General features: G+C 43.1%; 1 protein-coding gene across 7 annotated transcripts in view; it reads left to right on the forward strand.

Moving 5' to 3' along the window:
* ARHGEF12 (Rho guanine nucleotide exchange factor 12) overlaps window positions 1-17,083 on the forward strand; it is a 243,186-nt gene that overhangs the window by 127,775 nt on the left and 98,328 nt on the right. For all 7 annotated transcript variants that reach the window (XM_068240993.1, XM_068240996.1, XM_068240994.1 and 4 more), the window contains 4 exons: window positions 1,949-1,991; window positions 7,499-7,604; window positions 7,700-7,837; window positions 9,575-9,607. In XM_068240993.1, the coding sequence (XP_068097094.1) occupies window positions 1,949-1,991; window positions 7,499-7,604; window positions 7,700-7,837; window positions 9,575-9,607 (320 nt within the window). The remainder of the gene's footprint in view (window positions 1-1,948; window positions 1,992-7,498; window positions 7,605-7,699; window positions 7,838-9,574; window positions 9,608-17,083) is intronic.

Here is a 17,083-nt window from a genome sequence, read left to right on the forward strand (position 1 = left end):
CACAACACAATCGCCCCCAAAATGCTGCATGCAGTGTGTTTGTGATTTATGCATTTAAAACGCTGCAGTGAGAATAATCTCATAGGGGTATGTTAGTCACTGTGCTTTGCTGATCGCCGCCGGTCAGCAAAGCGCTGAAAAGCTCCCGAGTGTGAACCTGCCCTGCTATATTCATGTAAAAATTGAAAAGAAAAAAAAATAATGCTGCTTTTCATCTATTGTGCCAAATCACTTTAATTGCAGATCAACACTTTTTTTACATTTTTGTCCTGTCCTTTAGCCAGTCAAAAGACAGATATTCCCATGGGAAACATGACATCCCGCCCCCCCCCCCCCCCCCCCCCCCAAAAATAAAATAACTAAACATGAATAAGCAATGGCCCTGGACCACCAGCTATAAATGCTCCTAAACATCAGCCACACCTCAGACATATGACAGCACAACACAACACGCCAGCTGGCCAGCACTCATACCACAGTGCTGCTTCCAGCAGTGAAAGGTTGCCTCCTGGTGTAAAATTTGAAAGAAAAAAAATGCCACTGCCATGTGAAGGGAAGGAGGTTTGTCACCACCCAGCCGTTTAATGCTAGGAATACACAGTAAGATTCTGTCGCGCGATTCTGCGTCTGATTGTTTTTGCCGCTCGATTCTGCGGGCGATTCTCTTATCTTCCGCTCGTTTTTCTCATCTTTCTCCATTGTCCCCCATGCAGAATCGAACGCAGAAACGATCGGGTGGGAGATCGGTTGTGTCAGACATTCTCTATCGAGCCATCTAAATGGCTCAGAATCTTACCGTGTATTCCCAGCATAAAGTGACTCCACATGTCCAGTCAACTAGCTGTGGTAACCTCCTCCCTGAGGGAATCCAGTGGCGTCCCTGTGATCCCGCCGCCAGGAGACTTGGGCGCAAGATACAGCCGGTATATGGCTTGTCCTGTTGCTGCACAGGTTCCCAGCGACGTTAAAATACTATTCCCCCTCTAGGTCCAAGTGGATAGTGGGGAATGCTAATAATAATAATTGCAGTATTTGTATAGGGCCTTTCTCCTGTCGGACTCAAAGCACTTGCGAGGTAGGCAGTAGCAGTGTTAAGTAGGCAGTAGCAGTGTTAAGGAGACTTGCAGTAGGCAGTAGCAGTGTTAAGGAGACTTGCCCAAGAAACTCCTTACTGAAATAGGTGCTGGCTTACTGAACAGGCAGAGCCGAGATTTGAACCCTGGTCTCCTGTGTCAGAGGCAGTGCCCTTAACCATCACACCTTCCAGCCACTGCTATTGCTGGAGGCAGAATTACAGTGTTTTAAAAGTAACTTCAGCTCTGTATTCTGACGGTGCCGAAGTTACTCACTGTGCACTGATATAGCCCTAATTCCTTTTACGGTCTATGGTGGCGCCAGCTGCGCCCAAATCTCCTGCGCTGTTATTACAGCGCTCCATCCAGTGTATTTGACCTGATGCAGATGTGGCGGCTAATTGCTCAGACCAGCGTGGCAGGTTTATTCCAGGACATCCTTGGTTCTGACTCCTCCCTGCCTATTTGTTTCGCCCAATAACTGTGCTTTCTCAAGGCCAATAGAGAGTTATTATGTAACCCTGTGAGTTCTGGTATCGGTCTTATGCTGGGCATACATGGGTTGATCCGGCGGCCGATTAGCCGCCGTATCGACCCCCACCGCGTGCGCGTGGATCGATCCCTGCCGGCGGGCCTTATCAGCCGCTCGATTCCCTGCCATTGTCCGCCGTCGGGAATCGAGCGGGCGCGGGTCGAGCGGCTTGATCGGGCCAGCTGAATATTATCAGCTGGCCGGATCAGCTGGTCGATACACGGTACAGAAACGTACCGTATATCCCCAGCATAATACACTCAAATCCCCTGCACTTTAGTGTGGTCCTACTCTCCTTGTTTTGTAATCTTTTTTTTTTTTTTTTTCCATTTTTGTTTTTCAGAATCTTCGGGTTTCTGTCCCAGAAGAACTTGCGTCAGACTTAGGTGAGTTATAATAGGTTATAAATTGTGTGAGGTTAACCCCTTTTTGTCAGCACAACAGTTTAACTACGCTGTCTATAATTTAGCTGTTTGGTGGACAATTACTTAGGGAGGCGATTGTCACTTCTGGGCTGCCTTTGTGGTCTTATCTCTGACAAACACATTGATACCCAGCACAGAACGATAGACAGTGGTAATCTTAATTACTGCACCTTTCAAAAAGCAGAAGACAGTGCGTGTCATTCAGATATGCCCCTCATTGTTGCATTGCCTTTCTTTTCTATGGCTATGCATAGAAAGCTGAATGCAACTTATTCCACAAATAAAACTGTCTCTGAGTACATAGACAAAATAAAATGAAAGAAGCAGATTCACCTCTTCCTAACCAAAGTGGTTCCACACTCTGTCACTCTTACCTTTTGTTCTAAATAAAAGGATAAAAAAATAGCAAAGCCCAAGCTGAAACTGGTCTTATTTTCTTGAAAAGCAGTGACACCGTATTTAGCAGAATGTTTTAGGATTTACTTGTATGCATACCTAAAACTGTAATATACAGGTAGTCCTTGGTTAACGAACGAGATAGACTGTGGGTTCGTTCTTAACCTGAATCTATTCTTAAGTCGGAACACTGTTCCTCCTCTGTTCCCTGTGTCTTCTTTGTACCTTTCTTTGTACCTTTCTTTGTACCTTTCTTTGTCTCCAGTGGCCACTCTGAGTCCCCCTGTATCTCCTCTATGCCCGTCTTTGCCTCCACTGTTTCCCACCTTCTATCCCTACTTGTGTTCCTTTGTTCCCCTGTGCGTCATTTATGCCCTTCAAGCCCCACATGCATCTTTCATGCCCCCCTGTGCTTCCTTCAGGCCCGTGCTTCTTCATGCCCCTCTGTACCTCTTTTGTGTCCCTTTGTGCCCCTTCGTGCCACCTTTGTGTCTCCCTGTGTGTCCTTCGTGCACCACATTTGCCTCCACATCTCCTGCCTCCTGCTTTCCCCATCCTGTGCGTCCAGAGTATTGTGCAATATAAGCTACTCTCCTCCCTGCCAGAGCCCATCATTGGGCAACATTCGTCCCTGCTCCCAGTTCACTCTAGTGCCCGGCATTTCATCTCCTGTGTCAGAACAGCAGATGCAATGGCTGACCCCTCAAGACCAGCTTTAGCGTGTTTCAGGCCGTGCACAAATCCTCCTAAGTCCTGATATTCACTCAGTCAGCACCTTAAACTCGGACAAACACTTCTATAGTGTTATACCATTCCATTAAAAAGTATACTTCCATAAAATATGCGCGTATCAGTAATAACCTCTCATGGACATGAGTCATTCATGACGAAACTAGTTGGGCGGAGCCTAACCATGGAGCGAGACGCTGGACCTCGAGGTTATTACTGATATGCACATATTTTATGGAAGATTGTGAGTGCAATTTTAAATACTTTTTAATGGAATAAAACGGTATTACACTATAGAAGTGTTTGTCTGAGTTTAAGGTGCTGACTGAGTGGATATCGGGACTGAAACACGCTAATACTGGTCTTGAGGGGTCAGCCATTGCATCTGCTGGAACATCGCTTCTGACACAGGAGATCGGATGATTAATGCTGGCTGGGCCACACATGCAATGTGCCAACTGTTATGATTGGCATTGGAGTCCGGTGAGCATAATCGTTTTGTAATTTAGGATTCCATATGTGAATATGACAAGAATCTAACAAGCACTGCGCTGTGTAGAACCTACTTTGGATTAGGACTTGAATACTGGGACTTGTATGCATGAGGACTTATGGCTATTGTATAGACGGGGTATAGTGGATGTAGCTTCATTAATGGCTCAGTGTTTGATTGTGGGATATTAGTACGAGAACGTTTTATGATACCCATCTATGTAAACTCAATTTGTATATATGATTAGCCCATTTGTACAAGGACCTGAGATTTTGGTGTAATCTTGAATCAGGACCTGTTGAGCTCTTGCATCTCTTCCATATACATTGTCTTAGAGGGCATACACTATTGATTATAGCGCACCAGGATTATATTATAGAGAGGATTGGTATCAATTTACAGTGAGGAGCGCACTTTATTCCCCCCCTTTATTTTAGGCAACTGGTATTATTTAGCCTCCTGGGCGTTACGGACGAGTTCAGCTCGTCCAGTAACGCCACGCTGGATTGCTCAGGCCCTGGTGGGCTGATTTGCATAATTTTTTTTTAAACACGCAGCTAGCACTTTGCTAGCTGTGTGTCTTACCTGATCACCGCCGATCTGCCGCTACCTGCTGCGAAAGAGGGCCCCACCCCCGCAGACCTCTTGCGCAGCCTGGTCAATCACCGCCAGGCTGCGCTATGGGGTGGATCGCGACTCCCCCTGATGTCACAACGTCTGACGTCATTCCGTTCGTCGCCATGGCGACGGGGGAAGCCCTACAGAAAATCCCGTTCCGAACGGGATTTCCTGATGGGTTTGATCGCCGGCGGCGATCGGAAGGGTGGGAGGGAGCATGGAATCATGTAGCTAGCGCTAGGCTAGCTACATGATAAAAAAAAAAAATAGGTGAAAAAAAAACACCCTAAAATGCCACGGAGGTTAGGTTAGGAGGAAATACATATGGCAGCCTCCATATCCCTTTCACTTCAATTTGTCCTTCAAACTTGCTCTAGCCTTCTGAACTGGAAGGGATAGACAGGAAGTATCTGCTAAAAATGTGTAATCCAGTTTGCATGCCTGTTGTGTTGATCCTGATTTTTGAAGGGCTTGGAACAAGTATGCAGAGCAGGTGTTCTTGTTCCACTCATCTATTACTGAAGCCAGGAGATCAGCATGGCACAGATCTAAGTAGCAGTTTTACAAGCGGATAGCAATGACGGTCTCCATAGGTCTCACTTCAGGCTCAGTTTAACTGGCACCTACGGTACATTTCATGCTATATAATGACAGATCTGGCATTTGCCGGTCTGCAGGACAACAGCCAGAATAAGCTAATATTCCATTTGGAATTGCTGATTCAGCCATTACATAAATGGGGTTAGTAGCTTCATGCTCTTGAAGGAGCGTCATTTTCCACTATAATGAATACTTTAGTTACTCCGTTTTTCAAGTTGTTCTTTTTAATGGCTTGCTTAGACAATCATATTACAGTTAAAGTAAAAGACCCTTGTCTCTCTGGCGTATTACCGCAGCCTTAGCGTTATGCTGCATCTCATTATAATAAATAGCGACATCTTTTCATTGTCCTCTGTTTTGTTTCCCCTGCCAGGCCTCCAGTTTGCTAAGGAGAGCTTGGGGACTGGGTGGTGATTCAAATTTTTTTTCTGACATTTTGGATGTTCTTTATTCATTAAAACATGATTTTTGTCTTAAAGGGTACCCTAAGTAACATGCTAAGATAGACATGTATTTTAATTGCCAAACATACATATAACTAGACTGTGTTTCTTTTTTTTCTGCTTGAAAGAGTTAACATTTAGGTATGCAAGTGACAGTTTCTCTCCAGTCATGATGTAGTTGGACCATAGCGTTATCCTCACCTATAAGGAATTGAGGAGTGACAATAAAACGTTAACACTTGCGTACCAGCAGTCTCTGCTCTCTGAGGCCAGAGACTGCTGGTACCAAAAAACTGGGTGTTCCAACAAATTGCTGCACAGACTCGCCAGTCATGCCTCTCACCCACCGCCACATATCCCTCACTCTGCTGTTGCTTTGACGGCAGAGCTCTGTGAGCTGGTCAGGAGCCTATTTCATTGGGAATCGACTCCTGACTGGAGCCGATTCCCAATGATATGGGCTCCTGACCAGCTCATAGCGACGAGAGAGGCACAGTAATTGAAATCTACACCCTGGCAGGAATAAGCAGTCACAGACGGTGTAGATTTCATTTCCCGCTGTCCGGAAGTGGTTAAAGACGTAAACCTAAAATAAAACACTGGGATTTCTGGGAAGAAAAGTCATTTCAGGAGTAGCAGGATAGATACAATTGTTCATCTCTTCAGTTTATTTTCACCTCTGGTTCACTTTAAAGGCCTAGTTCAGGCCCCCAATTATAACTGCATTTAAAATAAAGCCTAGCCTACCTATTTTTTGTCTCTTTCTAATGAGGGGTGGCAGTAGCAGGAATCTCAGTGGCTTCCCCATGACTGACTTTATCACTGCCAGGGACATGTGGCCTGATTGACTTCCTTGTAGGAGGAGTTTGAGCAAATGCAAAGAGGCTTTATGCTGTTAGTAGCGAGGGACCTGGTCACCATCTACACATTGCAATACAAATTGCAATTGCAACTAGCATTCTGTTTGTCAATAACTTGTATTCTCAGCTAGTGGGAACTTGGCCTATGTGTCCACCTCGTATAAGCTGGGTAAGGGGATTCTCTCTATCCATATGGTACAGCCATAGTTGTAGATGAGGCTTTCACTTATGTTCATTGAGCTCTCAGAAGGGACCCTTCTTTTTTTGTAAGGGAGGAGGAATACTGAGTTCCCCTAGTTTAAATTTCTGCAGCCTGTTACTGATGGAAGGGACAGAGGTTCTCTATGCGTGCATGAAATAGAGGCACAAGGAAACATGGGTGAATCCGATATAAGTCTAAATGATAAATATGGGCACAAAATAGGGGCCAAATGAAAACAAAAAAATATTTACAGCGGTAAGGATGATGGCAAAACAGTGGTAAATGTTACTGATATTTTACTACAACTAAACCTAACCCTACTTTCACACACAACCCTCCCCCCCATGCTTAACCTTAAACCCCCCTTCCTAACCCTAAAACCCCACCCTTACTGGTGCCCAACCCTAAAACCCCACCCTTCCAGGCGTCTAACGCTAAAACCCCATCCTGATGCCTAACCCTAAACCTCCTCCCCCTTCTGGATGCTTAACCTTAACCACCTCACATCTCCCCTAACCCTGCTGCAAATAACGTATATTAAAAAAGATGCATTTAAAAAAAACTAAACATTTCAGAATTTCAAAACGATAATTTTTCAAAACGAAAATTTTGGTTGGGCGGGCCCAGTGCCCACTATTAGGTGTCCAAATTTCTACTTTTGGTGCCCAATAGCCGATATTTACATTAGCGCCTATAGGGTACCTAAATTGGGCATTAGCCGCATACTCCTATACTTTCCTGCTTTCTGTTCTACATCTGCTTGTGTCAAATATACCAATTTTATTCATCAGTAATTTCCTGTAGCACAGACTTCCGCTACTTTAGATTGCAATATTCTCAGACAGTTCAGTCCATGCTCCTCCCCGTAGCATTCATGAGGAACCAACAGCAGCCTTGTATACAGAACTTGTTAACCCCTAGAATACAGCTGCCTCAGACCATGTGAACAATTTTTTTAAAAAAACACTTTTAGAAGAATAAGCTTCTTTTCTTCCGAAAAGTTAGCATTTGGTAATTCTATTGACTACGATATCAGATTGTTATATTTTGATTTGTCTATGAATAAAGGCTTTCATTTTCAGATGTATATTTTCTCTAACGTTTTTTTTTTTCTATTTATGCAATAGAGAAAAGGAGACCAGAATTAATACCTGAAGAATTGCTGAGACAGTACGTCCACACGATGCAGGAAAAGATGTACTCAGAAGTTCAAAAACTGCTAGAAGACTTTAGGTACTCCTTTTTCTGTTTAGGTCCAGTCCTGATTTTTCTACTAGGCCCAGTAAAATGGAGCTAAAACTAATTTCTGAACGCGATTTGTCCACCAGGCAGAAACGCAGTATGGGGCTGACCCTGGCAGAAAACGAGCTGGCAAAACTGGACGCCGAACGTTCCCGCGAATGCCACACGCTTGAAAAAGAAAGGATGTGTGCCGAACCAATTCTGCAGAAAATTGATGATGTTTTGTAAGTCAAGCTGTGTTTTAAATTAGCCAAATCTGTTAATTTTCTGTGTATTAAGCACTCTAACATCTGTTCATTGTTTGTTTTTCACATGCAATGATTTATTTCAGTGTTGGATGGGGTTGGATTTTTTTAATCTTCATTGCAATCTGAAAAATATAACTATCTTCATAAAATATTAATGGAATATAAATCATTGATGCGCAAACAACGCTGTAATATATTGCCATTTAGAAGTACCTTTCCCAATTTAGTCTGCTGCCAACTATGATTTTCTAGATCTACGCAATGATTCAAACTGTGCTTCCTTCAACCATTTAGCAGGAAGAAACAGTTGGCTGTCCTGGACTTGAACAGGTACTTGGTTTAGTGTGACATTTCCATGTATATGAGCCCGTTATGCACAACAGTATAAGTAGAGGAACAGGCAAAACACAAAAGTATGTGGATTTAGCATGAGCCATACCTCTGTGCTTGCCTAAGGTAGCATTGCCTCAGGTCAGTGTTCAATCAAGGGTCAGCAGCACACAGGTGACAGTATGTGGGTGCAAGCAAACAGCGAAGGTCCCCACCTCCACAAAGTAATAGCAATAAACACAAGGGGTTTGCAGCACACCAGCTCTTTTATTCAGAGCAAACAGGTTACAAGCAACAGCAAGCTTTCGGACAATCCCTGTCCTTTGTCAAGCTTGACAAAGGACAGGGATTGTCCGAAAGCTTGCTGTTGCTTGTAACCTGTTTGCTCTGAATAAAAGAGCTGGTGTGCTGCAAACCCCTTGTGTTTATTTCCTCAGGTCAGGTATTCTTTAAGGTCAGGCATGGAGTAATTCCAGCTTACAAACTACTATTATGGAGATACTGCTTTAAAATGGCCTTTTCTGGTCAGTCTGCAGCACACTATCATTTTATGAAGATGCTAAATTATGCTTTCTGGCAGCCATGGCAACAGTGCAAATAATCCTCTTTTTTTTTATCCCTCTTTTCCTTATATAGTGAGTGCTTCACTCATGCAGGTAGTATATTTCTCACCAGGAGGGTTAGTTCCCTGTCAGAACAGCTGTGCTCCTAGCGGAGATAAACTGAGGAAAGAACATAGCAGGTAGATGGTTCTGGAGGGAGTTATTTTACCACAAAAGTGGAGGTATACCTTAATAGTTAGAAATGGATGGCAGTTTTAGATCTTATGGACATTGATGTTTTCCTGCAAATCATATGACGTCTTATCTCAGTGTCTTCAGACATCACATATATGATTAAGATAAAGAAAGCCGGTGGCTCTCTGATTAATTGAATGTGAACTCCTGCCGTACAGAAATGGAACAGGGACTGCTTTTTAATGTAAGCAGTTATCGATCTGCAGAGTTAAAAGTGCAACATCAGTTCCAGCTATTCAGAAAATGGATTCAACACCTTTTTATCTTTCAATTTCAAATCCATGAGGGATCTGGCTTTTCAGTCTGCTGAGCCCAATTGGTGGGGGGCGTGTGAACCCATGTAATGTGCATGTGCATGGACAACTGGCCTAATGCTGAAAGATAAAACGAGCTGTAACAGTTCTCATGTATGCATCAAAGGGATTTATCTATGAAGGTGTCTGAAAGTGTAATCCTGTTAAAAAAGCAGTTGTTGATCTTCTGTCTTTCATGTTTCTAAGGCGGGTTAATGAACAGAACAAGCTGGTCATGTGCTCTGAGGCAAATACTCTCTGTTCTATTAACATTCATTTATTCTTTCTTGCAGGTTGTCATCGCAGCCACCTGAGGAAGAGAAATGGTAAGATGGTGCAACTTCAACCATACATTCCATATGAATTACATTAGCACTTGCTTTTTCATTATTGCTGCTTGAAAATTGACTAGCTGATCCTAAAAATCATTTTTGCAGTTTTTTGTTTTTATAAATCAAGGAAAGGCCATGTCTTCCTTCACCTATTGAAGACAGTGGAGTAATTCACTCTTTGTAATCAGCAGTGATCAAAAAAATTGACCAAATACTCAGGAGGCGGAGTTTAGGATTAACTAATCACAGCTTTTATGGTTCGTACATACGTCTGATTTTATGCCTGATTGTCTTTCAAACCGTACATTTGAACGTTTTGTCATTCAAACAGAAAGTTGTTCAGACTCCTTGTACACACAGACTACAAAACGTTTGAAATGCTAATTACAGCTAATTTACATGTTGTTTGAATGGTCAATGGACTGGATAGAACAATGGATCATATTAAATGACTGATCAAACGACTTGTTGTTGTTTGAATGTCTTTTAGTGGTAAACTAATAGAATTTCAAACAAGTCGTTTGTACACATGTACAGACCTAACTGTCGTTGGAACGACAGTTAGTCCACGGATTTGCCAAGTGGATAAGTCAAAACTGTTGCTATCAGTCTAACGATTGTTCGTACACACGCCAAACTGTCATTCAAATGACCGGTTTGAACGACAAGTCGTTAAGAAATATCAGATGTGTGTACGTACTTTTAGAGGTTGATTCAGTTAACCAGCAGCTGTGTTTATTGTTCAGTGATTTTATAGTCTCAACTACTAAGATAAACAGTGCCGCCGTGAATTAAAAATGCACTGTATTTTGTATTTACTCCTTGATCTGAATTATTAAAGGAAACCTAAACCGAGAAGGATATCGATTTATCCTTTAAAAATACCAGTTGCCTAACTCTCCTGCTGATCCTGTATCTCTAATACTTTTAGCCACAGTCCCTGAACAAGCATGCAGATCAGGTGCTCTGACTAAAGTCAGACTGGATTAGCTGCATGCTTGTTTCAGGTATGTGACTCAATCACTACTGCAGCCAAAGAGATCAGCAGGGCTGCCAGGCAACTGGTATTGTTTAAAAGGAAACATCCATATCCCTCTCAGTTAAGGTTCCCTTTAAATGGTAAAAATGAGGAAGACGAGATACCTAAAACCTGTGGATATAGTAAACTCAGTCCTCCGGTCCCAGCAAATGTGTCTGTATAAATATACAATGTATGACCAATTCTAATACAGTAAAGTTCTGATATAGTAAATTCCTTTTCCTGGTACCTTGGAGCTTACTAAAAGGGATTGTACTTTTTAGGTGGCTAAACCGTACTTTCCTTTCAATAGCCACCATGTTTAGCTCCTGTTCTATCATGATGTCCAACTTGTATGCACCATTCTTTGTGTCTTCTTTTAGTACTCTCATTAAAGTATCTCCCACAGTATATTACCTACATATCTACCCCTTCCCCATAGTGCCTCCATACCTCTTTGTACGATACCATAGTGTGCATATGCTCCCAATATAGATCACTACAAATACAGCTTCTCATTCATAGTTTCTCTTCTTATGTTGCTTATTATATAACCAGAAATCCCCCGATTTTCAAAATAATCATGTGCGAAGCGTGCACACCACAACCGCCCCACTAAGCCGCATCGCATACTACGCCACCACCTACAACTGTTTAGCATACCGTAAGCCACCGCCATAATTAGCACCTCCCACAACTTTGCCACCCTTTCTAAGCTGCCGCCCACAAGTGCTTCCGGGTTTATGCATATTTTTACAACCTTTGGCTAGTATATAGGATGAGTTTGAAATAATACTGTTAAAATCCTTGCTATATAAAAGATGACAGTTGTCATGGTGATCTCTTAGCTTCTGGGTCCGTGCATACTTACAACTGTGGATTAGCATAGATGTCTCTTTTTATTGATTGCCATTGGTAATGAGGACAGGTGAATAATACTAATGTGTCTTTTGTGCTCCTTGACAGCTGAAGACTTCTATTTACATGTCTGTGCTATAACAGCATGAATGGGAGTTTTTTTTGCTTTCAATAACTGATTACACTGGTTTGCTAGTATTTATTTTTGTATGCCTTTTAAATTGATTCAACAGTTTCTTAGGTTTTTATACAACTTTTTCTTTCTGCCACTGCGCAAGGAAAATAGCTTAGGTTTGAGACATTAAAGAAAAGTGGAAATTTATATTTCAATGCTTCAAAATGTGTTCCAAAATCACAAATGTTTGATGCACTTTAAGTGTCAGACCTTTCCAGCTGTGATAACCCTGCCAGCACCAATTTCTTGTAGATTGCATAGTGCTGCCTTGTTGCTTCTCTATTTTTTGTTCTTCATGCTCTCTGAAATCTCTATGTAATGAATTTTTATTTTGTAGCACTAGAATTTTTTTTGTAGCATAGGCTTTGTCCTTAGCTTACCATTGTGTATGTCCCATGACTGCCGCTGCCGTGATTTCTTCTTTTGGAAAAGAATGCTAATAACATTGAGTAGTAGTGACTGGAATAGTTATTGGTTCTAGCTGGACAAAAGCAACTAGTTATGTTTTGAATAAGTAAGATCTTTGAGTGGCTAAGTAAATGTTGATCGTCAAAAGTATCTTAAAGAACGAGGGCAGCCATACTATGCCAGGAAAAAACAACACATATTTAAGTAGATAAATACTTAATCTATTTACATAAAAGATGCATTGTGCTGTCCACGTTTTGATTTCAGTGAATTTTATATAGTAAATGAAGAGCATTCTGTCTCTGGCAGGGGCCATGTCTTTTTCCCATAGTGTGAAGCTAAATCCTGATGTCATTTCTTCCCTTAAGTTTTTTTTCTGGTCTCCTCTAATGTGCTGAGTCATCTCAGCCTTGCTTGTAAACATGTGTGAACTTTCAGCCTCAGCCTGTCACGCTGCAGTGTGCTCAGCCCAATCACTGAGAAGCAGAAATGTGGAAGTGGTGATGACAAGCTTCCCCCTCTCCCTCTGGTCGGCATCAGCGATACAATAGAGCTTGGTATACTGAGTTAAGATAATTACAGCAGAGACATTCCGAATGGATTGTCTCCACATCCAAAATGCAACACGTTAGTGAATGGAGTTATTTCCATTCAATGGGAATTTTTACCACGTGCTAGTGGGTGGAGGGTAGTATGTGTGGAGGTGAGGGCTTGAATACTGCGGTAAGCAGCGTTTGAGAACAGGTAACCACCCAAAAACCCCTATGTGTGCTGGCCTGGCAATCTTCCATTGCAGCATGTGTGGTAATACTGGTAGAGAAAACTGAAATGCCAATGTGGAGACCTCTAACCATACTCTCACTACCCCTACTGATGCTTGGAAACCAAAAGATGCAGTTTACACCCACACACCCACCCCCCCACCCCCCCCCCCCCCCCCCCAACCTCACAAAGTCCTGCAACTCGGTACCAGCTGCAATATTCGCCCATTCCTGACTTCTGTCCCCACCAAGCCCCTCCATGCCCTCATAATTTCCCGCCTTGACTACAGCAACGCCGTTCTGTCTGGTCACTCTGTGACCCGAATTGCCCTGCTGCAGTCTGTCATTAATGCGGCAGCCAGAATTATACACTCCTTTCATCGCTCCACCATGGCGGATCCCCTGTGTGAATCACTCCACTGGCTTCCTATCCAGTCCAGAATCTGATTCAAAATACTGTGTCTGGCCTGCAAATCTGTCCTCAAAACCTGCCCAAGCTACATTTGCAATCTTACTCAGAGGCACACACCTAACCGCTCACTCTGCTCCTCCAATGAACTTTGCCTGACTGCCCTCACCCTGACTGCACCCTGCATCATCATCTCATGCCCGCCTCCAGGACTTCTCAAGAGCTGCTCCAACACTATGTAACACCCTACCTCCCCCCCATTAGGTTTTCCCCCTCCTTCAGCATCTTCAAGGCGGCCCTCAAAACTCACCTTTTCACTCTGGCCTACCACCCCTCACAAGTGCTTTGAACCCACAGCTGAACTCTGGTCCCCTACCTTTCATGTCCCTACCTCTCCCTAGATTGTAAGCCTTAGGGCAGTGTGCTCCTCCTTATGTCTCCTACCTGTTCATGCACCTCCATTACTGTGCACCCATCCCATAGATCTGAGTGAACTCGACTGGCCTAATCTCCATACTCCCATCCAGTGACTAAGCATTACCTTGTACTCATACTGTGCTGCGTGACCTTATTTTCATGTATTTCTGTATTGTCTTGTTGCTGTATGTCCCCCCTAAATATTGTCTGTATCCTAATGTCCAGCGCTGCGTAATATGTTGGTGCTTTCTAAATACAATAAATAAGTAAACACCAGCAGAGTTCACTGATGAACCAGGAACAAGGAGGTAAACTGTACCTAGCTCTACTTTCATTTTATTGACTATCTACAGTCCTGGCCAAAAGTTTTGAGACTGTCAAAAATATTGGAAATTAGAAAAGTTTGTGCTTAAGTTTTTATAATAGCAATTTGCATATACTCCAGAATGTTATGAAGCGTGTTCAGATGAATTGCATAGTCCTTCTTTGCCATGAAAATTAACTGAATCCCAAAAAAACCTTTCCACTGCATTGAATTGCTGTCATTGTTGACAAGCACAAGGCTGAAGATCATTATGCCACCTAAATCAACAATTTATAGGATCATCAAGAACTTCAAGGAAAGAGGTTCAATTCTTGTTAAGAATGCTTCATGGCATCCAAGAAAGTCCAGCAAGCACCAGGATAGTCTCCAAAAAAGGATTCAGCTGCGGGATCTGAGTGCAACCAGTGCAGAGGTTGCTCAGGAATGGCAGCAGGCAGGTGTGAGCGCATCTGCACGCACAGTGAGGCGAAGACTTTTGGAAGATGGCCTGGTGTCAAGAAGGGCAGCAAAGAAGCCACTTCTCTCCCCAAAAAACATCAGGGACAGATTGATCTTGCGCAGAAATTATGACGAATGGACTGCTGAGGACTGGGGCAAAGTCATATTCTCTGATGAAGCCCCTTACCGATTGTTTGGGGCATCTGGAAAAAGGCTTGTCGGGAGAAGAAAAGGTGAGCGCTACACTCAGTCCGGTGTCATGCCAACAGTAAAGCATCCTGAGACCATTCATGCATGGGATTGCTTCTCATCTAAGGGAGTGGGCTCACTCACAATTTTGCCAAAAAACACAGCCATGAATAAAGAATGGTACCAAAACACCCTCCAACAGCAACTTCTTCCAAAAATCCAACAACAGTTTGGTAAAGAACAATGCATTTTCCAGCGCGATGGAACACCGTGTCGTAAGGCAAAAGTGAAAAAGAAGGGCCAACACTGCAAATACTGACTCTGCATAAATCTCATGTAATTGTCAATAAAAGCCTTTGAAACATAAGAAGTGCTTATAATTATCTTTCAGTACATAACATAAACAACTGAAACAAAAATCTAAAAGCAGTTTAGCAGCAAACTTTGTGAAAAGTCATATTTTTGACAGTCTCAAAACTTTTGGCCAGTACTGTACTTTCCTGCAGAAAGGCCACTGTTATTGCTTTTCTGTAGTAAAAACCCTTGCTGGAAAGCTACACGTCACTCTGTATTGTAATATACAAGGCCAGATTTATGTTTTGTGTGCTCTTGCGCAGAGTGACCTGATTTTTGTCGGTTCAACCTGGGACAGTTGGGGGGGGGGGGGGCACCGCGCCGAAAAATGGAGGGGGCCATGGCATTGTATGGGCGGAGCTAACAATGATGTAACAGCGAGGCATAAGAAAGCAGTGTTTACTCCATGATGTAGTCAAACGAGGTTTCGCATCATGGGTGTGCAGAAACTGTGTGATGCTATTTAACCACTTAACATCTCAGTCGTTTTCAGCTTATGCATCCGAGCAATGTTCACCTTCCATTCATTAGCCTATAACTTTATCACTACTTATCACAATGAACTGATCTATATCTTGTTTTTTCCGCCACCAATTAGGCTTTCTTTGGGGGGTACATTTTGCTAAGAGCCACTTTACTGTAAATGCATGTTAACAGGAAGAATAAGAAAAAAAATGAAAAAATTCATTGTCAGTTTTCGGCCATTATAGTTTTAAAATAATACATGCCTCCATAATTAAAACCCACGTATTGTTATTGCCCATTTGTCAAGGTTATTTAACCATTTAAATTATGTCCCTATCACAATGTATCGCGACAATATTTTATTTGGAAATAAAAGAGCATTTTTTCCGTTTTGCATACATCACTATTTACAAGCTTATAAAAAAAAATAGAGAGAAATATTTCATCTTTACATAGATATTTAAAAAGTTTAGACCCTTAGGTAAATATTTATGTGTTTTTTTTATAGTAATGTTTTTTTGTTTTTGTTTTTTATTAAACATTTTATGTGGGCATTTTTGGGAGGGTGGGATATAAAAGTGTTTTATTTGGGGAAATATTGGTGTATTGTAATGTTTTTGGGCATTTACTTGTAGTTTTACTTTTTGGCCACAAGATGGCAATCTCGATTTTTCTTTTACATGACGTCACTCTAAGCGTACAATGTACGCTTAGAGGGACACAGCTTCAGAAAGAGCGAAGCTTCCGAGAGAAGCTGTCGCTTTTTCAGCGGGGGAGAGGAATCAATGATCGGGCTCCCTAGCCCGATACATTGATTCCGTGGCTACCGACTCCGCGGCCGGGAGTGCGCGTGCACGCGCGCGATCGGCTGCGGGAGCGCGCCTGTCCTCCTTGACGTTTTTATACGTCAAGGAGGACAAAGTGGTTAATAGTATACCGTAACCCCAAAGCAGCAAACATAGCCAACTATGACCATTAAATAATAAATGCAGCGACAATTACCCCAGACACCAGAAAATAAACGCATTGTGGGCAACATGTCAGCACAAAATAAACGCATTGCGGGCAACATGTCAGCACAAAATAAACGCATTGTGGGCAACATGTCAGCACAAAATAAACGCATTGTGGGCAACACCTGGGGAAAAAAAAGAATTTACTCACCTGACAGAAGACTCCTCTGGTGCGCAGCTCCCCGGACGATCCTCCTGCAGCACATCTCTACCGCGCTGACAGGCAGAGCAGGGCTACAACAAGATGCTGTATGAAGCCCTGTACTGGAGACACAAATAGTCTCCAGTACAGGGCTTCGGCAGCCATCTTCCCGTAGCCCTGCTCTGCCGGAAGAGGAAGACTGAGGAGGCTGGAGCGGGGCTGCAGGCTATGAACTGGCTCGGCGTCTATTAGACACCGTAGCCAGTTCATTCATTCCGCTGGCCAGAGTCCCGAGGCCGGGACGTCCCGCAGCTGAAAGCGGGACGTTTCCCTGGACCTCATGCTGCCTGGGACAGCGGACCCCGAAGGCGGGAAACGTCCCAGGTAAAGCGGGATGTATGGTCAGCGTATCTTAGGCCAAGTATGTTGTTGTTCCCCTTCCATGTGCAGCAGCACCCCTACTATTCTACGTCCAGCTCCCTCTTCCATGTCTATCAT

Source organism: Hyperolius riggenbachi, chromosome 6, assembly GCF_040937935.1.
Source record: "Hyperolius riggenbachi isolate aHypRig1 chromosome 6, aHypRig1.pri, whole genome shotgun sequence".
NCBI lineage: Eukaryota > Metazoa > Chordata > Amphibia > Anura > Hyperoliidae > Hyperolius > Hyperolius riggenbachi.